Source organism: Brachycentrus maculatus, unplaced genomic scaffold (genome assembly GCF_059751285.1).
Source record: "Brachycentrus maculatus isolate JH-2025_06_01 unplaced genomic scaffold, ASM5975128v1 h1tg000186l, whole genome shotgun sequence".
Lineage (NCBI taxonomy): Eukaryota > Metazoa > Arthropoda > Insecta > Trichoptera > Brachycentridae > Brachycentrus > Brachycentrus maculatus.
In genome coordinates, this window is record NW_028280937.1 from 1,004,645 (window position 1) to 1,028,475 (window position 23,831).

Below are 23,831 nucleotides of genomic sequence, written 5' to 3' on the forward strand. Positions count from 1 at the left end.
GGAAAAAGGTTTATGTTACCATTTTAACATTTTTTATGTTGTCATATATTTATCACAAGTCCCACTTTTATGTTTGCTCTCCCGACTGTAAAATCTGGGGATTTTACTACTACTTATTTTATTTTTCTTTTCTTCTTCAGAATTTCAATCTTAGTCAATGTTAGTTAATGCATATTTATTGTAACTGCAGACAGTTGGTAGAATTCCATATTGAATTGTTGGGTAATATATTCAAAATAAAACAAGGATTTTGTTGGATTGAATTCTACATTTATTTATGTATATGTTAATACGTGACACATTTCGTCTTCTTAGGACATTATCAAACACTCATATCGTGTTTGATAATGTCCTAAGAAGACGAAACGTATCACGTATCAAGATATACATAAATAAATGTAGAATTCAATCCAACAAAAACCTTGTTTTATTTTGGATATATTACCCAACAAGTTAATCATAATTTTTAATCTAAACTATTTTCTCAACATTTAGACTTGTAATATTTTGTTTCTTACTACATATTTATAATTATACTTAGGACCAACTATATTTGCTGTACCTACATCTTACTAATTTTTTTATGTTCCAATTTTTTTTTCTACATAAATTTCATAATCTTTGTATTTACAACACATATGCTGTGCTTTTACTATTCTTACTTTATTACATTTTATTGTTTAACTATGTTTTATATTTATGTATATAACTAACTAACTAACCATTACGCCGCTTCCCCACAGGGTAGGCAGAGAGAATAGAACGCCACACCACTCTGTCTTTGAAAACATTCTTCCACGTTCATGCATCTCCTAATACATACCCGCTGATTATTACGACTCCTAACCTGAGCACTTTCAAGTATTTGGCATACCTGATCGTGCCATGTTTTATATATTTATGTATATATACTTGCAAAAATCCGCTTTGGCCGTAAATAATTAAAAAAAGTTTATAGTCGGTTCAGATAAGAATGAAAATGTACATGTATAGCATGGCATCAGGATAAGAATGAAAATGTACATGTATAGCACAGCATCAGGTAAATCTCAGTTCAGCATAGTTGAAAACGGCACGCAACAGTAACTGAATACTTTCACTTTGGGACAGAGTGAGTCCGTACCGAGTATCTTGGCGAGCAGCGGCAGGGCGGAGCTGAGGACGAGCAGCAGCGCGCAGTTGGCGATGAGCAGCGGCAGGGGCGTGCGGGCGACGCGCGGCGCGGGGAAGGCCACGCCCGCGCCGTACAGCCCCGTGCAGGAGGCCGCGTACAGGTACAGCAGCACCACCACCTGCAGCCCCGCGCCCCACGGGCCCAGCCGCGACAGCGAGCTGATGCCCAGCGTGAATTGCTGCAAGCACCACACATTATAACCTTCTTGTCAACCAAAATCATAGAACTAAAATCATACACATAAGTAACTTCACTGCTAACTTAGAATCGATGAACTGTATAAACTCATGCCTCTAGCGAGATAGCGAGTGTTTTCGCCTATAATTTTCAGTCATGAATTACATGAAATTATAGTAACTTTAAACATAAAGAGTAAATTCACTCACGAGTAGGCATAGGCTAAGAAACTTAAAAAGTTGAAGCTTGAGTAGGGTCATGATAAGCGGTGTTGCATAAGCCGTTGCTAGATTTCGGAGTCACTTGGACGTTGGGTAATTGAAAAAAATAAAAATAAAAATAATTATTATCAAAACGTATGTATGTTACTACATGGTGTTTATCTGAAGGAGATAAGAATAGGCTGAATGCGTTCGAGATGTGGACCTATGGAAGAATGCTAGGGATACCCTGGAGAGACCACATCTCGAACAACGAGGTACTATAATTAATCGAAGAAAGAAGGCACCTACTCGCAACTGCCTCGAAGAGACGCGCCAAATGGATCGGTCACGTGTTGAGACAGGAGGGTTTCCTATACGTGATAATAGGGGGAACGATAGAGGGAACAAACGCCAGAGGATGCCCACAATGCAAATATCTGTGCGACTAATACGAGGACATGGGCTGTTCGAGGTATGAGGAGCTGAAGAGGGTTTTGGATAATAGACCGGAATGGCGAAAAATATTTCATTTGTTGCTGCAGACCAATCCACAGAAGAAGATATTATTATTTGACTTCTATCCCTCACTCAGATGCTGCATAGGACACCGTATTGGATTGGCACAGTGTTAACTTGCTTATTAATAACACGACGGCAAGGTGATACGTTCCAGATTGTCGGATTTATGAGAGGAATAAATTTTATACTATTAAGATGTAAGTGAAAGAGTTCAATGCGAGCATTACTGCTACACGTGAAAGGAAATAGAGAAGAAATAGTAGGTAGAAAGAGAAGAATAGCAGTAATAGCTATACCACTAGTGTTTTTATATCTATACTGATATTAGCTTTTGCAACATATACACTGCTTATGTGTGCGAGTCAATAAATAGACAATTTAAATTTTCACGGCTGGCACAAGAGAAGAAGAAAGTGTGGATAGGTAGAACGCAAGGTTTGAAACTCACGGTGGTCGATAAAGGCAGAGCCTTGAATCCGACAAGGAGCTCCAAGGTATTCTGAAGCACCATGAGAACAGCGATACCCGTCAACAGCAGCAGCAACAGGACAGCAAGCGGGTACACCACGTTTCTTCTTAACGCCGACGTTCGACGCTGTCTATCCACAACCTACAACAATACAAAAAACTAATCAGCAAGTAACAACTATTTGTTAAAAACTTGGAAAATAACTCGGAGTAACACAGTTAGCAAAAAGCTTCAATCTTCAAAATTTTTAACCTCTTAATTCCTTTTCTGAACCTAGTGGTGCATAGGGCACTGCATCAGATCAACGCAATGTTGAATTGATAGTTTGTTATAGAGTCAATGTGATCAATGCTCCGCTTCAGGTATTGGTTTGGGATAATATTAAATATTTTATAGATAAACACATAATTATAAGAGTAAAACAAATATTTAATTTGACCCCTCTGGGAATTAAAGAAGAATCTTTCAGGACATAACCCACAAAGACTCTATCTACTTTTAGAGGCTTGTCTGCAAATAGGATAGTAAGGATAGGGAAGGTAATTGTGAAAAATACATCACAGACACCCAGACCAATTGAAAATAAATCTTTCTTAAATTTATTTTGCACTTGGCGGGAATCGAACTCGCGATGCCAGTTTCGCAGTCGATTGTCTACCCAACTACGCCACGACACGATAACTACAACATTACACATTGTAAAAGAAAAAAAATCATTAATCAGGCTGCATTCCTTTATTCTCAAATGAAAAGGTTTATTGATATTACATATTTATTTACAACACGCATCTCAATATTTCAACTGCCTCCTCACCTCTCTCTTGGACTGCAGCAAGTCCACTCTGTCCCGCAGGCCAGCCTGCAGCGCCCCGTTGCGCAGCCGCAGCAGTCCCGCGCCGCTCCTGGCCGGGCCCCCGTCCTCCCGGGGGCCCTCGTCGCTCTCGTCCCACGCCGCCAGCGTGCCGCCACTGGGAGGCGGGCCCATCGGCGCGGGCGAGATGTACCCCTCGCCTGGCGGAGGCGAAACAAGATTAAAGAGGAAATATAAGTCACAAAGAATGTCAAATTGATAATAGAGCAACTTGAGCAATGACATTTAACAAAGGTTAAATGAGCAATTGCATTTGCCGGCGGCTAAATGAGCAATTGTATTATCTGCGCGGCGACAGGACAATGTCATTTGTTTCAAATTAAGTATACTTTATTATATTTTAATTTTGTACTGACATTTCTTGGTGGAACTGCATGTTATAGAATAAAATAACAACTATGTAGTTTTTTTTCCACATAAATTTTATTTGACCAACGACCGGGTTTCGTTGTAACCGACATCATCAGACTGGTGATACCTGATGGCTAGACCAGTCATATAATAGACAAACTCATATAAGTCCTTTAAATGCTGAAACTGAGGCGTATTGTAAAATTAATGTGCAATCACATTGAATAAATTAAAAATAGCTCGGAACTGATAAACAAGACACATTACAAAATTAATCCAGTCGGTAGAGCCGTGTTTATGGATGTCGTAAATCCATTATCATCAATATGATAACATATCTTTCTATATTTTTCTCTTTATGATGCCTCCCTAATTATTGAAGATAGAGGTCGCCATACTGGAATATCTTGAACAATCACTCGCCAAGGCAAAGGAAAATCTCGTCAACTCTCTGAGTACAACAACATAAGGAGCCAGGACTTCTGTTTCCTATCTATACATACATCTCTACTTTCCCCACTATTCATTCGTAGAAAAGTTGGTACCAGTAATGCCTCAAGATGTCTTCTAGTGGAACGAAACGTCTGTTGATGACAGTCAAGAGTCCGCCTTCTCCTGAGGAGTTTTACGTGGTTTCCTCCCAGCAATAAGCGAATGCCGAGAAGTTTCTGATTGGCCCACACTAGATTATCCCTTCTGTTCTCAACACAGATTTAAATAAAACATCTTTATTTAGTTAGAAGAAACAAAAATCCACTTGATGATCTATAAACCTTGTACATAATAAGCAAGGTAAATAATAAATGCAATTCCCAACGAAAAAAAAATGCATTCCAGGTATTGGTTTGATTGAGGTCAGTATTGGCGATTTTTCTGACTCTGCACAATACCTTTTAATTTCTCATTCAGTCTGCCAAATATAAACACAATATCCTGCGGTAAAATTACATTTGCATAATGGTGTCTATTAGTTTTTTCTTCATCTTTTCTTTAAATGCAATAGATTTTAGATACAACTTAAGATAGCTACATACATAAGTTTCATTCCCTTGCATTTGTCAAGTGTTTGGCACGTTTAGTTGCTAAGCTAGTGGTACCTAGTAGATTTAATTCTCAATCAACGTAGTAGTTTTAGTCAACGAGGTCAAAATTTATGATGTAATACTTAGTCGATCGAAGATCATTTACGGAAGACAGTAAAAATATTTATAAAATATCGTATATATGTGGCAACACGTAACTCACACACCTGTACACACAAGGATATGCTTGTAATATTGATACCAAATTTTATAATGCTTTTTTAAGTAGACAGATATTCGTTTGATAGGCATTTTATGAGTGTAAAATCAATAAAACCCGCAAATGTCACAAACATGTTCTTTGTCACCCGAAAATAAACCTACTTCGTTTTCATAAATTTACAGTTTCATAAATATGAAATGTTTCTATGAAGTTTAGATTAAAAAAAAAAAAAAATTGTCTGTCACATATAATATTATTATGTTATTGGTCACTCGATTATGTTTGTACTTATAAATGTAATAAATGTTTTTTTTATATATGCTAGTACTTTTTACATTTAATTGCATCGTAGAACTTCTCTAAAAATATGATTTTCTTAAGGAATTATTTTTGATGCATGTACCATGCGATAGCGGAAAATTGTAAATTTTTTAAATAACACAATGATAAAGAACGGTTTGTAAAAGATGTTTCATTTTAACATCAATAGCAAAAATGAGTGAATCAAAAAAAGTAAGGTTATGTGTAATTAAAACACTTTTTGTACTTAAAACAATCTATAAAAAAGGAATAACCCGTAAAGCCTCTATTTTAGAGGCTTGTCTGCAGGTAGGATAGTTAAGAAAGGGAAGGTATATGTGACAAATACATTACAAACACCCAGACCAATTGAAAATTAATATTTCTTGAATTGAATTTTTGCAATTGGTGGGAATCGAACCCGCAATGCTAATTTCGCTGTCGAATGTCTACCCCAACTACGCCACGGCGCCTATCATTCTTTGATTCATACCTCACATCATTGGTTCTAAGTTGCATAGCTGTTGGAATGTCAACCTTTGTCTAGCAATCACTCTTCTCTAGACAGTTTCCTTGACAACATATTGTACCTGTGGCCTGCGCATGCTTGAGCCGGCGCCGGACCGTCTCCTCTTCCAGGGAATAGGTGAAGAACTCCTCGTTCAGGTCCCGAAGAAACTGCGGCTTCACCAGGACCTGCCCCACCACGCTGAACAGTTTCACGAAACCCAACGGCGTACAAACTGGAAACAGACATATCTATATAAATTCATCTAGTAGATTAAAAGCCATTACCATACTATAAATGGTGTCTGTAAGAGATGTATTAGATCAATTCGAATGCATAGGTCAGCAGATCAACTCGAGTTGAATTGATTATTAGGACACTTCGGACGGGAAAAGTATTTCTACCCGTTCGATGGATGCTTAAGGATGGGAAGGGTATTTTTACCTTCTGCGCCGGCTTCATTTCAGAGGCAGAAAAGAAGGAATTATCCAATGTTTTTATATGAATATTATATACTAATCTCTTTGTCTTAAGGTCTTAACTATATGTACATAATTAACAAATCCTGTCGCCAGAGGTCAGGCGTAAAAAATACCCGTCTGAAATATGTTAATTAAAATAGATTCTTGGATAAAGGAATGGAAGGTGTTTGATATGATACAAACACGTATGTGAAGGACATTACTGATTGTTATGTGTGAGAGGTAACAGAGGAGGAAGTGGGAGAAGGAGAATAGCAGCAATGGCTAGGAGGGTACTCAGGGTTGCATACCCGTGCTCGCACCGTTACCAATGTGTACCTTGAGGGGAAAGATTCAGCCCACTCAGTCACAAGTTGATTCCTATTGTCAAACATAAGCTACTTAGGGTTATCTGAAAGGAGTATGAAATTTAAATATTTTCTAAGAACAGTTATTTTTCAGAAGAAAAAATAATTTAAAAAAGAGAAATTCTCGCAAATTATCATTATTAAGCTTGAAATAATCTGTGATTTTTTTATTTTCCATAATTTCCCTCCAAATCCAAGTGACACGTGAGCACAATGTTATGAAATCAATATACTTGTAAGTTTCCATGGCAACGGTATCTATTTACAATTTTCAACATAGCAATCTGCTAGAAACGGGAACCTGACAATATATAGATTTAAAGCTGCATCAATATATAAAATAAAAGTATCATGGAGAACAACGAGGAATTTAATAATTTCATGCACAAAGTTACAGAAATTTCCCAAATAGTGTCTCAGCTCTCTTCTAGTGATAAGGATATTTCCGAGAAGGGGCAAGTGCTGGCGGATAAGTATTTAGCCGAAGGAAACATAGATGGCTTCGATCCGAGTACCCAATTGAAAGTAAAAAGTGACAGAACGGTAATAAATAGAAAAGCATGCAGTCAAAAAGAGAGGCCCGTCAATTCCGTAAGTCATTTTATCATTATTCTTTAGTGTAATGTTTTATTAAGGGGATACAACGCAACACAGAATTCAATCACCGGCCAACCGCCGTAGAGGTAACACGTCTTTCCACAGCTAATTTTTTTAAAGAATGTATATTGGATATTTGTTTGTTTTTAAGAATATATATAGAAAAACTTTATTTTAAACTCTTTTACCTTTACATTTCAATAAGTCTTTACTTTTCAAAACCATATAATTATTTCGAAGAAAAACTTATTTTTTTCAATGCAAAAATTATGTTTTGAAAAAAATTCAATTACGTAAAAATATTACCTGAATTTAGAGAAAATTAAGTTGTAATTTAAATAATATTTTAATAATTTAATGAAAGCAGACTGAATGCAGTCGAAATGCGATCCCTCAGACGAATGTGTGGCAAAACGATGTTTGATAGATGTTCGAATGATGAAATAAGGAATGTAAGGCTGAGATAAGCATTATCGATAAAATTAAGAAAGGTGTGTTGAGATGGTTTGGACATGTGGAGCGTATGAGTGAAGAAAGAACGGTTAAACAAATTTATGGGGCATATGTAGTTGGAAAAAGAAGCAGAGGACGACCGAGGAAAACTTGGCACAATCAGGTATGTCAAATACTTGAGAGCGGCCGGGTCAGGAGTCGTAATAATCGTCGGGTATGTATGAGGAGATGCATGAATGTAGAAGAGGCAAAGAATGTTTGCAAAGACAGAGTGGTGTGGCGTTCGATTCTCTCTGCCTACCCCTGCGGGGAAGTGACGTGATGGTTAGTTAGTTAGTTTTAAGTTGTAATTTAACAAATACTGGGCCTTAATATAGAATTCAAAGGAACAAATTACAAAATTAACTTTGTGATCAAAACAGTAAATTTGTATGATTACTTTTTGCAATATTAAGAAAGGTGTGCTGAAGTGGTTTGGACATGTGGAAGAACAAGTGAGTAAAGAACAGTAAAACAAACATATTGAATTTGCAGTGGGAAAAGTAAAATAGCAGTATTAAGTATTAAGGATCGTGTAGCTGTAATCGTACTTAAACTTGGACTCTGCTAATGCGTATGAGTTCCATGAGGATTTACAGATTGTTTTTATTAGCAAATGAATTAATATAAAATAAACATTCTGCATTTTGAATGGCGGGAATACAGATCGATTGTGAAATCATTACATGTTCAAAAAATTATGATTTCTTAAATTCTCAACCACGACTTTTGCTAACAAAGTTCACCGAGACGTATGAGTGTTTAATAGGCAGGGCGAAAACGTTGCAAATATATGGTTTTTTTTTAAAAACAATTTACCTAAAATTTATGTAACCGAGTAGTTTTCATGTGTTGTTGATGCGCAGAATGAGATGGATCCCGAGACGTTCATGAAGGAGGTAGGCCGCGATGCGGAAAAGAGATCGGAAGATAGAAGAGTCCGGAAAGAAAGGGCTGAAACCTTCAAGACGAGAGCGACTAAGGCCTTCCGAAGAGGAGACTACGATCTCGCACTCACTTGCTACAACAAAGCCATCGAACAAGTCCGAGACAGCTGCCTCCTGTACACCAACAGGGCCCTCACATTTCTCAAGCTGGGAATGTTCGACAAGGTAAAAACCAAAATAATCTCCATTGTTTGCGAGTACATAAAAATATTTAGAGAGCTGTGGTTTAAATTTCTGATTTCTCTGAAAGACGAAAGATTGTTTATCGTTTTGAATGAAGTGTTGCAAATTACAGCGACAATCTTTTTAGAAAAAGCTCTCAATTCGGGAACGGGGTCTTTCATATCTAAATCGATTTTTGCTCTTATCATTCAATTATTTTTTAAGCTCGCTGCTTTTTATCTGAAGAAAGTTACGAGTGAAGATCAACAAATAAAAATTGCCCGTTGAAAATATTAAAAAATACATATTTCACTTTACAGAACGTCCTACTTAGCATAATATTAAAATAGGTCAATGTTGACTCTAAGTACATGGTTCTTATTCTGAACTGCCTTTCTTAAAACAAACTGAGAATCCTAAGTGATAAGATACTAATTTAATGTCTTGGATATTCAAGACAGCTCCATTCCAGATTTATTTAAATTTATATTTAATCTAACAAACAAGAATATCTATCCATAATATTATTTTTTCACAAACATCATGTGGTGTTGTGGAAATGTACCATAGAGTAAAGATTTTACATTTTTTATCTCTGTATTGCACGCTATTGATTTTGATACCCACTAACTCATTCAAAATCACAAATTCAAAATTCAGAGCTGCTTATGATGCGAGTAAAAAAGATTGATAACTTAGTGATACATTTAAGTTATAATTTATATGAATCTTTTTATTTATATAATAATCATACTATGTGTTTTTGAAATATAATGGAGATGAGCATATAACAGTCAGCGATAGATGGCTGCTATCTGCTAGCCTATGAATGATTATCCTACGCACTAAAAGCAAGTGAACATCATTCAAAATTTACAATATATTGAAAAAAAATATCATTCCATCTAAAGCTATTTTTTCGATCCATAATTTTTAGTTGAAGTGATTTTAGAGACTATTTTATTTAACTATGAAGTCTATTAATTACTTGAAATTATTAAACGAAATTGTAGTTTTCACCTAGTAGTTCTAAGGCACTGAAATAAGCGTAATTTAGTAGAATATGTTTATTGTAACATCTGAAAAATAAATTAACTAATTGCTTCATGGAATGAACAGGTCATATTGGATTGTGATTGGGCGCTTAGATTAAATGAAAATAGTTTTAAGGCACTGCTTTACAAGACAAAGGCGTACAAAGAGACGGAAGACAAAATGCACTATGAAAAATGTCAGGAAGAGTTGTTGGAAAAGTTTCCCAAATATGCTGATCTTGTGGAGGACTTTTTAAAAGAATCTGAAGAAGAAGACACGGAGTAAAGTGGGGAGACTGCTCACCCGAAACTAGTTGTGTTAAATATAAGAATAAAACAACAAAATAGCTTTTTCGCTTTAATTTTATTAACCTCGCTATAATTTTATCAACCGGGTTTTATTGTTACCTGATGAGTCTGGTGATGATTTTTTTTTTATAACATAAATTGTATACATTTATTTAAATCACAATTTTAAACATATTTAAAAAAAATATATTTGCCCACCAAGCCAACAATGAAACCTGGTCACAGGTCAATAAAACAAAAGTAAAAAATAATATACAAGTCTGGGCATTTACGGGTCTTACGACCGTCATAGGCTGGTTTGAGTGATCACTTTACACACGTGTAACATTCACCAATTCTACCCGTGATTGACAACCACACTACTCAAATTCTTGAAAGTTCAGTAGATAAATTCTAAGTTGATAAATAACTCCTATAATTGGAGAAAATCCAGATTTGTGAACAAATATTTGGAAACACTTAAAATGTTATTAAAAGTAAAAAAAGCTATTCAGTTGTTGTTTTATTCTTATGTGAAATCCACCAAGAAATGTATGTTCATTAAATAATAATTTTAACTAAGTGATTATGAAGTGTTATGAAATTAATGCTGACACCATAAGTAACAAAAAAAATATTGCTTCAAATATAATATATAATTTAATTTGTATCACATTTTAGGTATGAAAATAAATTAACAATACCTGAAAATTTCTGATATTATTTTATTTGAAATATGTAAGATACTTTTCCAAGTATGCACCTTGTGTGTTTACAAATTCTGTGTTTTGTTTCCTTCAAAAAAAGGCTAACAATGACGTGGATAGGTTTTATTGCGAACAAGTGTTTGCGAGTGTGTTAGAAACCTGTTTAGTGTCTGGTCCCATATTGACATAGCGTGGACAATGTACAGTTATTTGCCAAACGTATTTGCCTCAACAAACTTTATGTTGTTCATTTCATGGGTTATTAAACCGCATGACACAGAAAGATACATAAAATAACATTAGCAATCTTTAGGCATTACTTTAAGTGCACGTAAATGGAGACACGGATCCCCGATTATTCGGTTCACAAATGGATTTTAGACAACTTTGTTTCAGAAATAAGAGTATGATTGCAGGCTAAATGCATCAAAAAATTCATAATCACAAATATCACACCTATCGCAACAAATACATAAGTGTTTTATATTTTAAATGATAAAATCAAACACTGATTTATTGAGTCTACTATATTATATTTTAATGTTTAAAAATAACGCTATTTTTGTGACAATTGTTTCACCTTGTTATGACATTTTCAAACGAATGTCTATATAAATACATAAGTATTGATGATGTAAGTGAAGGAACTCAGGGGGAACGATATTCATGCTATATGAGCAAGGAAATGGAGGAGAGTAGCAATAATGGCTATCATACATAAATTGCATGCCGAAACTAAGAGGTTTTTTTAAAATAAATTACTCTCCTATACCTAGGAATATAAGGTGCAGGACTGATCACCTTGCCTTTGCGCGATTGGCAATCATAACGCCAGGTTGATTTGATGCCCTATGCACAATTTGAGTGTGGATAGTGGTCAAAAAAAGAAGAATATATTACTTCTAAAAAATAATAATAATAATAAAACCCTTATCCGCACCCCAATGGTGCATAGGGCACTATGTCATATAAACGTAGTGTTATCTTGATCGTTAACACATGAAGGAAAGGTGATCAGCCCTCCGCTTCAGGTACCAGTCCAGGGTAATATTGAATAAATATTACAGTGAAAAAATCACATATATTTATTTTACCCCCCCTGGGAATCGAACCCGGGACCTCCAGAATGGCAGCCGAGCATGCTGACCATTACACTACGGAGGCGGAGGGATTTCTAAAAAAAATGTAAAAAAAAAACACACCGCATAACGTGAGTGATACATTTTAATAAGTAAATCTTGATACACAATTTTTTTATAGGATTTTTGTAATTACCTATGAATCGTAAACGGTCTGCACAAAAATGGAAACGTTCGATTCTGATTAATTTTGTAACAAAAGCATTACCTACATCAAATGATTTTAGCCAGGCAAGGTAAGGTAAGCAAAAAAAGTTAGTATCTTTAGCTTTAAAAGGAAAGTTTACAAGAATCTCACTATCAAAATTGCTTTATAAGAATAGATGATAATTATAGTATGGCATAATACCATTATCAATATGTTCCCGGATTACTATTAGATAAATAAGATAAGAGAAAAAATCTTAATCCAAATTTCTTAACACACAAATTATTATTATTGACATTGTAACAGGAAGATAATAGGTAATTGGACTTGGCTTATCATATCTAAAGGTCCACAATTCAGATAAAAGGTTTTGAAATATGATTCATGAATTTGAAAATATAAATATTAAAAATGCTTACCTAGTAACATCAAAACTCCGATGAATGATATGCACGAGTATAAGAATGGAAGATAGTAACTCCACAAATCTGAAACAAAGATATGGAAAAATTAGATAGTTCTATGATAAATACATATTTCTGAGTTACAATATTATGGTTCACAATATCTGGAATTACCTTCAGAGTTATATCAAGATATTTACTGTGTGTTGAGATAGTTTGGGGATGTAAATTGAATGTGTGAAGAAAGAACCTCTTCTCCTAACCCTTATCCGCACCCAATGGTGCATGGGGCACTGCATCGTATTGATGCAGTGTTGTATTGATCGTTACTTACGTGAAGGCAAGGTGATCACTCATGCGCTCAGGTACCAGTCCAGGGTAATATCAAAGAAATTATAAGAGTGTAATATCACCAATATTTGTTTTAACCCTACCTCCTGGGAATCGAGCCCGGGACCTCCAGCACGGTAGCTAAACACGCTAACCATTACAACACGGAGGGGGACAAAGAATAGTAAAACGAAGTTATGAGGCGAATGTGGTTGGTAATAGAAGCAGAGGAAGACTGAGGAAAACTTCTCGTCTCTTGTTGGGGCCAGGATCTCATTGTAGGGGTACTACCCCAGCCGTTGTCACCCTGGTTATCAGAACAAGGTGGTAGATTATACATTCTATTTACTCTGAGACTCTGAAATCTTAAGTATTTCATTGTGATTCATTTGTCGTCTTTCTCTCTTTCAAAAATTTTATTTTTATACAAATGTCAAATCGTAATAATTTTATTTTAATTTTAATAATTTTAATGTAATAAAATTTTATTTTAATTTTAATGACCTGATGATGGAATAATTTTTCGAAACCGGTAGTCACAAATAAGTGTTTAAAAAAGTGGTATTACACAAAGTAAACAATGGATGGTAAGGAGAGAATATTTTTTTCTAAAGTGTTTAGTATTTAGTACTTTTATCTTTGCTTGCAGAAATAATTACAGATATTAGCTTTAAATCAAACAAGTTATTGGATTTGGGGGTCCAGATGAGAGCCAAGAGACCTGGGAATGTTGCGGAAGCTTTCAGAGCATATAGTTATTATTGTACACAGTACAGAATGTAGTAAATAATAAAAATGTAAAGCGCCCTTCAGATAATACATTGTAAATATAAATTAGATGATTCATGCTTCTGCTTAGCATTGTGAGGGGACTGCCAAAGCATTCTTGTAGATCATAAATAATTAAGCGCAGTATATTTCCAATCAATAGAATATGTAAACATACAAATTATACCGCTTTGTTGGCTAAATTAAACGCTTTCATTAGTATAAGCTGTTAAGTAAATTAAACACATTATATGAAATGTTAATATTTTAATATGTTAGATAAAGAATGACCTAATGCTATGTGATAAAAAAATACATATATTTAGAAATAATAAAAAAAAACATGTATAAATAAAGAGTGTAAGGTTTTCGTCATTCTATGTATTTTCATGAAACGACACACTGCCATCGAATATTGGTCAGGAATTGAAAAAACGTTCAATAAGACTAACTGTAAAACTGACAAAAGCACAGAGGAACAATGAACACAAAGCTTTTATAAATTTACTAAGCACAATGATATTGGGCTGTGTTTACATTGATTGTATTGAAACACATGCGATACAAAGAGACTGTAATTAATTGAGATACATCATGATAGTTTGAACTGGGGGAGAGAGGATACAGGGAGTGAGGTTGAACTTTTCTTTAAATATAGAATTTTTGTTACAAGGTCAGATATTACAAAATTTCCGAATACATAATTTATTAAATACTGTATTGTTAAATAATTTGATAAATTTATGTTTCTGAAATAAAGTCACGTCATAAAATTTCTGTTGATAAGTGTGATTATGAAAATGTTAATAAGGCAAAACAAAAACAACAAAAAAAACATTTCCTGGTTACACAACACATACTTGTATTGAAATTGGCAAATAATAAAAAAAATTCTACTGAAATAACTTTTTTGTGATAGCTGTTTTGTCTTACAAAGGGAACGTTAAACTGTATTGAAGAAAACTAAATAGAGGCATTAAGTAAAAATTAAATAAAAATATATTAATTAAACATTTTTTTAAATCTACGAATAAAGCAATTGTTAAAAATGTAAAACATTTCACACACAATAAATTATTGATAGTGGATATGATCACAGCAACAACAATGTGAAATAATTGCCTAACCCATTCCTCTGTCCCCAGATATAATATATAAATGTTTATAATAATGAATAAAGCATGGAGATGGAGAATCTACAATATAATAAATGTAGCACAAGGTCATAAAAATAATAATGTGGGTATATTACATACTAAATAGGAAAAAACATGCAATGGAATTATATTAAATTACATATATAAATTATAGTATAAGTAATCCGCATTAAAATGTGCTTAATATTTAAGTTTCTCAGCAATATTATTGTTTGATTTAAGTTTTGTACTGATATTTCTTGGTGAAACTACATTTTATATAATAAAATAGCAACTATGTAATAGATTTATATTATCCACTGACACTTGGTGATGGAATTGCATTTTTAATTTATTATTAGATTAAAACCAATATTTTTAGCTTTTCCACTTTTTTATTTGACCAGCAACTGGGTTTCGTCGTTACCGACATCATCAGACTGGATGTCTGATGATGTCCAGTCTGATGATGTCGGTAACGACGAAACCCGGTCGCTGGTCAAATAAAAAAGTGGAAAAGCTAAAAATATTGGTTTTAATCTAATAATAAATTAGCAACTATGTAATTTTTTCCACATGAATTTTATTTGACTAGCAACCGGGTTTTGTCGTAACTGATATATGATGATGTCGGTTACCAGTCTGATGATGTGGGTTATGACGAAACCCGGTTGCTGGTCAAATAAAATTCATGTGGAAAAAATTACTAAGTTGTTATTTTATTATATTATTCTTTGAAACGATTAACTTATAAATTTATTGCTTTATTAAGCATTTGTATGAGACCAGACATGAGTTTTTTATGCACTACGAGTTTCGAGAACGACAGATGTTTTCATCAATAAGTGCATAGTAAGGTCAAACGGAGTCTTACATACGAGTGTTTTTTTAATCATTTATAAAATAAAATATAACACACATGCGACAGAGAACTCAACTCTTTTCATTCCTTAATTCAGTAATATTTTTTTCTTAAGTAGCACCAATTACTTAATTGATGAGCAAAAAAAATGTCTCATATCGCTCACTCCTTTCAAGAACATCATAAATCAAAAATCGTCAATTTTCAGTTGTGCGTGTTTTCGAAATGCCCAGAAAATGTACTATATCCCAGTAAAAGAGGCATATTTTTAACTTAATATTTACCTGCTACAGGGAAGAAAGTGTTGTTTTTGCATTTTGAAGAAAATGTATAGTTTAGTTATTTTTTTAAATATACTAAATATTTTTAAAATGGAGAAAAAACCTTCAGGTTTTACTTAAAAAGATCTGTTTCATAGTAAAAAGTTCAATAAGTTGCTTGATATTTATTTTTAATACATTTTATTATATTTTTAAACTTTAAAAAAGGTCTCCTGAAAAATCAAGTTTTTTGATTTATGACGTTCTTGAAAGGAGTGAGCGATATTAGAATGCAGACTGTGTATTAATATTTTTACTAAAAATAAATTGCGCCATACAATCTTCAGCCAAACTGAACATTGGCATTAAATTATATTATTTAGATACATTAGAAATAAAAAATAATTCAAAATCTAAAAGTCTTTTACTAAACATGTTTTCTCTTATTGATCATTTCTGATCCCTTCGATCGTATTTGTCAATCAACGCAAAAAAATGTCCAGTTGAGATTCCAACCCGAGCTCTTCTTGACCTTAAAATAATAGAATTTTTGTTAAGTAGACAATTTGTATTATTTATAGCTTCGAAATCGTCCCGAAATAATTGACTTATGATTTTAATCAAAGTATTAAAATGGAAAATCACAAAGTTTGCGCTTCAAATATTGGCAGTAAAACTAGTGATTATAATAATCATATTATTTTCCTAAACCAGACAATTTTATGTTGATTCTAGTCACTCGCAAGGTTTCAAACATCCATAATAAAAATAAAAGGGTGCTCGTTCAATGATATCAAAAAGGAAATTAACTGAAGTATATCACTTAAGCATATTGGCTATTTTGTCTGCCTACGTAGCGTAATGGTCAGCACGCTCAGCTGCCGTTCTGGAGGTCCCGGGTTCGAGTCCCAGGTGGGGTCAAATAAATATTTATAAGTGATTTTTTCACTTTAATATTTATTCAATATTACCCTGGACTGGTACCTGAAGTGGAGGGCTGATCGCATTTCCTTCATGTGTTAATGATCAATATACCACTGTGTTTATATGATGCAGTGCCCTATGCACCATTGGGATGCAGATAAAGGTTTAAAGAATAAGATATCACTATTCAGACGGGGTATCCTTCCTCAACCACATCTCCTTCCATATCAACCTCTTTCAAGTCGGTGAGTTGTCACATATTGTATTTTTGTATTTTTATTGACATTCTCCTATTATAATTCTCGGTTATGTCCGCTTACAATTTTATGTCTCGTATACTTGCCTATATGTAGGCATGTATGTTATGTGTTTATTTATATGATATGTATGTATGTATGTATGTGGATGTGCATTAACTTCATAACTCATTCTAGATATAATTTTTATGAGAAAATTGTAGTGTACATTAAAAGAAAAATATAAATAAATAAATGATGATACTTACTACGCAAATACATTACTAGATAATGATATTATTTATGTGAACACATTAGGTACGAGATAAAGGTTTGAATTACAAATTCTTTAAAAAAAATTGTGCAAAATTAATAAACAAGTGCAAACAATCGATGAATAATTTTGCTTCCCATTATCACAAAGAGTATTAGTGCGCAATATAAAGTTTGTTGATTTATAATTTTACTAACAATGTACGCAATAACATATTCCCATTTTGTCCAATAAATGTAATTTACCAGAAGAAATATAAATGCATAGCATATGAGAATGAGGTTTTATGAAAAACAATGTGTCATCTTTATTGCCGAGGCAGAAAAATGCACAAAATCACAACTTTATGAAAACATAACTATTTTGAGAATTAGAAATAATATATGGTGACCATAATCAATGGTACAAATGATGGAATACTTTGTTATTATTTAGAAGTCAATTAAATATTTCAGAAAGATCTTTTAATAGTTAAGGAACATGCATCATTCCATAAAATTTGTAGCATAAGTAGCGGGTACGGAAATAATAATCGTTCCTCTTAAATACAAAAATGAAGCACTTGCATATGACCACTTTCGATTTAATTAATTTAAACACAAATAAATTCGAGAAGTACGGATGTTCTCATCAACATGTGAAAATCTGGTAATGTTTACATTAATAAACTCAAAAGTGGTCTTATATAAGTGTTTAACTTTCATATTTAATAATATTATTCCACAAAGCTAATGCCAAGTCAATAACTTAATAATGGTTGTAATAACCACAGCAATTTGTCATTTTTTGTTGTTGTAAACTGTCTGATTGCACGGCTCACGCAGCATTGTACACGGATCGTAATATTCCATTGTTTTCATTATCAGAACTAATTAGTTTTGATATGCTTCTTGATGTTTGCATTCTGTAACTTGTATAACCTGCTGCTGAAATAATTTACGCTGATTTATACGAGGATAAGCTGAAGATAATTCAGTCGCATATAAAACGAGAATAAAACATTGCAACACGCCAAACCCACAGCTCAGGGTAGCTATGAATGCGACCCAGGAAAATATTATAAGCACTTCACGAGATTGCATTTAAAAATAGCATTTTAATAGAAAAATTTAATGTGGATAAGTTTAGAAGTAGTAGAAATGAAAAAAAAAACATTATCAAACACAAACTTTCCCATTCTTCCTCTTGTTTTGATAGTACAGTTTACAGTAGTACTCCGCTTAGCGGTGGAAATCGCGACAGCAAAATGGCGTATTAAACGAATAAGCGCTAAGCGGGGTCTATTTTCCACATAGCCTGTATAGAAATACTTTATGTTTATCGCACCCTTTTGACACACTTCTTTGCAGTAATGTCCGCCATTTTTGTATGCAGTGTTCAATTATCGCGATTTTATGTACAAAAACTAATGCGTTTCAAACGACAAAACAATATTGTAATACATATTTATAGTTATTGGGAATGCACACACTTTACACATGACCGAAATGGTATAAACTGATTGGAAGTCGACACGCCGTACACTTGAAAGAATAAATATTAGGGAATCCCCAAGTAAAAGATTACATTTTTCGGTTTCTCGGTGAATCACTGAACCGTGTTATCAAAATAGCGTTATAGAAAAATAACTTAAATAGGGGTGGCGTTAAGTGGGGTATAAATGTAATTGCTTACATCTTCTATTCCTTTACAAAATTTTGAGTGTGTTCAAATACTTGTTCCCAAATCTGGATTATCTCCAATTATAGGAATTATTTTTTATATTATTTTAATTCATAATATTTTAATATTTCAAATAATATGAAAAATAACTCCTATAATTGGAGATAATCCAGATTCGTAAACAAGTATTTGGACACACTCAAAATGTTGTAAATAAATTATCTGGTTAAATTATAAGCTTAAATAATAAAAATGAAAAAGATATTTCTGGTGTTTCTTATGTGTATGATTATAATCCAGGATTCGGTCCTCACATACTAATATAAGAGTTTCTGCTTAATAAAAAGCTTCTTTACATCTCACCAATAGATGTCTCTAGTGAAGTTCTAGTGATTCAAGAACAAGGTTTCGAAATTGGTTCATATGTATATAGAACTTCCAAGAATTTGAGTAGTGTGGTTGTCAATAATGGGTAGAATTGGTGAATGTTACACGTGTGTAAAGTGATCACTTAAACCAGCCTATTATGGTTGTAAGCCCCGTAAATGCCCAGACTTCCATATTCTTCTATGTTCTTCATCTATGTTGAGGTGTCAAAAAAAATCTATTCCTTTTCAAATTGAATAGGGTATTAGTATAAGTTGTAATGACAGTAAGTGGAATGGGTACTCACTCAATTCTTCCTTCCCGGACTTGTTCTTGTCCACAAACGCGGATATGATGTAGGTGAGTCCCATCACCACGACGGCCAGCAGGCCGAGCACGGTGAAGGTCTCGTAGACTCTGGACATGACTCCGGATCGGTAACCGAAGAAGCCCGAGGACTCGGTGAACAGGTAGGCAAACGGCAGCAGGATGAATAGGGAGACGTTAGAAAATAAAAATATGTGATTCCACAGCCCTGAAAGAGAAATAAAATATTATTCAACTGAAAAAGCACTAAATAAATTAAACATATTTTTTTAGTGCATCCAAATTTTTATTTACTGACGCTGGATTTGCTTCACTTAAATGTCATTTATATCAAGAAGTGCAGAATGATCTTTTCAATCGAAGCACATATACTAAATTTGAGTAATAATTTTATCAATAAATTTATAAAGCCTAGTATTCGTTAAATAGCAACTTATTTTTTTTTTCTTTTTAAACACCATTTTTGTTTTGAGAAATAAAAAGTCTTTGTTTTTTGATCCACTCACATTTTTATTAACAACCAACTAGTTTCGGCAACAACCTGTTGCCCTCTTCAGGGTTTATTTTATAACTATAAAATAAACCTACGGTCATAAAATAAACCTTGAAGAGGGCAACAGGTTGTTGCCGAAAAACAAAGTCTTTTTATTTCTCAAAATAAAATATCACTATGATCCACAAAGTTAATGTAAATATTCACAATACACCATTTTTGTATTGAATAAATAAGTTTTTCTTCGAAATAAATATGTGGTTTTGAAAAGAAAAGAGTTATTAAAAGGTAAGGAGTTAAAAAAAAAACTTTAAACAATCCAATATGTATTAAAAAAAAAATTGGGCGTGTTTGACATCCGGCTGTTTGACATGCATTGCCGGAAGCTAAATGAATTTTATTATTGCGAGTATGGCCTTAAGGTACACAAGAAAGAACAATTTCTACATTTGAGAGATAAAAACACCTAATTTAAGCGATGTCTAAAAAATGAAACTATTTTTTTTTATTAGCATTGGTCGATACAAAAGTATTTATAGTAAAAGTCTTCATGATGGCATTAATCATTATTGAGATACAGTCCATTCAATGGTTTTCATCAAATGAACATATATGAGAATTCCCTCAACCATGACACATTGTTTCTTGCTAGTATTGTAATTTAAATCAGTGAATTTAGTACAAAGGGACAATGAGCAGCGTGAGAACCCTATAACAATGTAATAAACCCTTTGTTATTACATTGTTATAGGGCTACAGGATATTGGAGGAGAATGTTTCAATATCCAGTAGCATGCCCACTTTTCATCACACGAGGTATAGGAAATATATTGTAGGGACCTTACTCCAAATTTACTTGTGTTTATCAGCTCCGCATGTATTTTATTATGTCCTCGTTTATTATAGTGATGAATTTCTCTGTTAAAAATCGGTTTGGTGCTGCTGTGAGTTGTTTTAAACGTTATTTGAAGCATTGTATGTGCAATCTCATATGTTGGGAGAATGTCAAAAGGCATTATGTTAGTGCTCAAATAAATGTTTTTCTTCTTCTCTAACCCTTATCCGCACCTAATGATGCATAGGGCACTGCATCATATTGAGCAGGGTTATCTTGATCTTTACTTAAATGAAGGCAAGGTGATCACTCCTGCGCTTCAGGTACCAGTCCAGGGTAATATCAAATAAATATTAGAGTGTAAAATCACTAATATTTATTTTCACCCCCCCCTGGGAATCGAGCCCAAGACCTGCAGCACGGTAGCTAAACACGCTAACCATTACACCACGCAGGCGGAATGTTTTTTCCAGAAAAGCCTGGAGACAGTTTGTGGACTCCATATCCTCCACCTAGGGAGCGGATATGGTTTAATTATACGATGCAGTGCCCTATGCACCATTGGGGTGCGGATAAGGGTTTAAAGAACTGTGGTGTTGAATAAAATCACCATCGGCAGAGACAACCAGACCAGCAAGGTGGATAGAAGGATAAATCTCTCTTGGGTGGCTTTTGGAAAGCTTAATTCTACATTCCGAAGCCCCATTCTCAACTCACTCAAGACTAAAGTGTTTAACCAATTCATTCTACCCGTCCTAACCTATGGCGCGGAAACAATGACTCTGACCAAGCAATCCTCCCATAAGTTGCAAGTTGCACAGAGGAGTATGGAGCGAATTATGCTTGGAATAACATTAAGAGACAGAAAAAGGAAGGATTGGATCCGATGCCGGACACAGGTCTGTGACGTGGTAGAGCAAATTGCTTGGCTGAAGTGGAAATGGGCCGGTCACATAGCCAGAATGACCGACGATAGATTGACAAAACGCTTTCTGGTGTGGAGACCGAGGAACCAGAGGCCTCAAGGACGTCCACCGATGACATGGGTGGACACATCAGGAAGTTTGCTGGAAGACAGTGGATGGGGACGGCGCAGGATCGGGAGGAATGGAGGCGGAAGGGGGAGGCCTGTGTCCAGCAGTGGACCTCAACGGGCTGATATGATGGTGTTGAATAAATAATGCAAACCTTGAATTAGTGAACTGTTGAGCCATTTGACATAGTAGCTGTCGGGGTAGATGAGGAGGACCTCGTTGCTGATGATAGAGATGGGGAGGAGGAGAGCCGACCCCACGGATATGGCCAGGGAGAAGGTGCAGAGCCACAGGCTGATCCGGTACACCGTTATCTCGTCCTCATCCGTGGAGTAGCAATCCTCGTGGTCCCGCCTCCTGAACTTCTCGATGAGGGCGTACGATCCGAGGTACAGCATGATGAAGAGGAGCAGGAATATCTACAAAGAGATTCACACAATATAACCATTTGAAAACAATCTCTCGGACAAATGTGCGGCAAAACATTGTATGATAGATCAGTAGTGTAATGGTGGCAAAGGGGTATATCTGTCAAATTTTTCATTTTCTAAGTTAGTTCCACAAAATGTCTAAAATAGTGTATTCCATAATCTGGCAAAAGGATATAGCTGTAGTTGCAATACTTATTTAGTTTTATTAAGATATGTTCATATAAAAATACATAAAACAAGTGAGTTATTTAATTTCACAAGTTTGTTTTTGCTCTCCTGTAAAATTTGGTCAGAGACAGATATACCCCCTTGCCTTTACACTACCGAGATGTTCAAAAGGGGATATAAGGAAAGAATGCAAGGCTGAGATAAGCATTATCGATTAAATTAAGAAAGGTGTGTTGAGATGGTTTGGGCATGTAAATCTAATGAATGAAGAAAGGATAGTTAAACAAATTTAGGAATCAAATTTGGTTAGTAATAGAAGCCGAGGAAGACCAAGGAAAACTTGGCATGATCATGTATTTCAAATACTTAAAAGCGGTCAGGTTAGGAGTCAGAATAATCAGGGTGTATGTGTGAGAAGATGTATGAATGTGGAAGAGGCGAGGAACGTGTGCAAAGACAGATTAATGAGGCGTTCTCTCTGCTTACTCCTGCGGAGAAGCGGCACGATGCTTAGTTAGAAAATAATCTTCAAATTTTGATTGAATGTTTAAAGGAACACAGCCATTACTTGTTTGACAAAACAAGCCATGCTTAAAACATGAATAATTCACATACAATCAAAATATTTATTTACTGATATTTCACTGCGTAATATGTAATTTGCTTGTGTCTTTAGCTATTCTAAGCATGATTGATATTTTAATTTAAAGTAAAGTTAAAAAAAAAAAACAAATACAGTTATCCCCCTTTCCCCGTCATCCAGAATGATTATTCATAATTTGAAATATAATTAATTAAATAATTTTTATTTATTGTTTCGGCATTAACTTTGTGGTAAGACATGTTACAATGATTAAAGAAAACACTTGTTTTTTACCACTTGAGTTTTATTATAGACTACATGTTTCAGAAGTTAAACTTCCATCATTCAGGTCTGTATAATAACTAAAATATAAAATATAAAATTGTTCTATAAATAAGGAGAGGGGAAAGTTAGGGGGAGGGGGTTAGTCAAGGGGCGGAGTTTGAAAACAAAGGAAAAATGGAAAGCAAAGATGAAGAATTTTGAAACAATATATTATTTAATAAATTATTATTAGAATTTAGGTTTTTTTGGATTTCTAAATTTTCAAGATAATTCATAATTTGGCCTTTATATGG

The 23,831-nt window shown here is 34.2% G+C and overlaps 2 protein-coding genes across 6 annotated transcripts in view; one reads left to right on the forward strand and one right to left on the reverse strand.

Annotated features, from left to right (window-relative positions):
* lili (LMBR1-like protein lilipod) overlaps positions 1-23,831 on the reverse strand; it is a 32,418-nt gene that overhangs the window by 7,264 nt on the left and 1,323 nt on the right. For all 3 annotated transcript variants that reach the window (XM_088262699.1, XM_088262700.1, XM_088262701.1), the window contains exons 2-8: positions 22,226-22,490; positions 19,690-19,917; positions 12,580-12,648; positions 5,900-6,052; positions 3,357-3,553; positions 2,522-2,683; positions 1,124-1,352 (exon numbers count right to left, since the gene is read on the reverse strand). In XM_088262699.1, coding sequence (XP_088118825.1) covers positions 1,124-1,352; positions 2,522-2,683; positions 3,357-3,553; positions 5,900-6,052; positions 12,580-12,648; positions 19,690-19,917; positions 22,226-22,490 — 1,303 coding nt within the window. The remainder of the gene's footprint in view (positions 1-1,123; positions 1,353-2,521; positions 2,684-3,356; positions 3,554-5,899; positions 6,053-12,579; positions 12,649-19,689; positions 19,918-22,225; positions 22,491-23,831) is intronic.
* LOC148307878 (tetratricopeptide repeat protein 12-like) lies at positions 6,947-10,870 on the forward strand. Of its 3 annotated transcripts, none has more exons than XM_088262702.1 (3): positions 6,947-7,237; positions 8,602-8,847; positions 9,964-10,870. In XM_088262702.1, exons 1-3 carry the CDS (start codon positions 6,998-7,000, stop codon positions 10,162-10,164), a joined length of 687 nt encoding a protein of 228 aa, XP_088118828.1. In that variant the 5' UTR covers positions 6,947-6,997; the 3' UTR covers positions 10,165-10,870. The 3 variants fall into 3 exon arrangements, with proteins under 3 accessions (XP_088118828.1, XP_088118829.1, XP_088118830.1); XM_088262703.1 differs by having other exon boundaries at positions 10,015-10,870; XM_088262704.1 differs by having other exon boundaries at positions 10,008-10,098.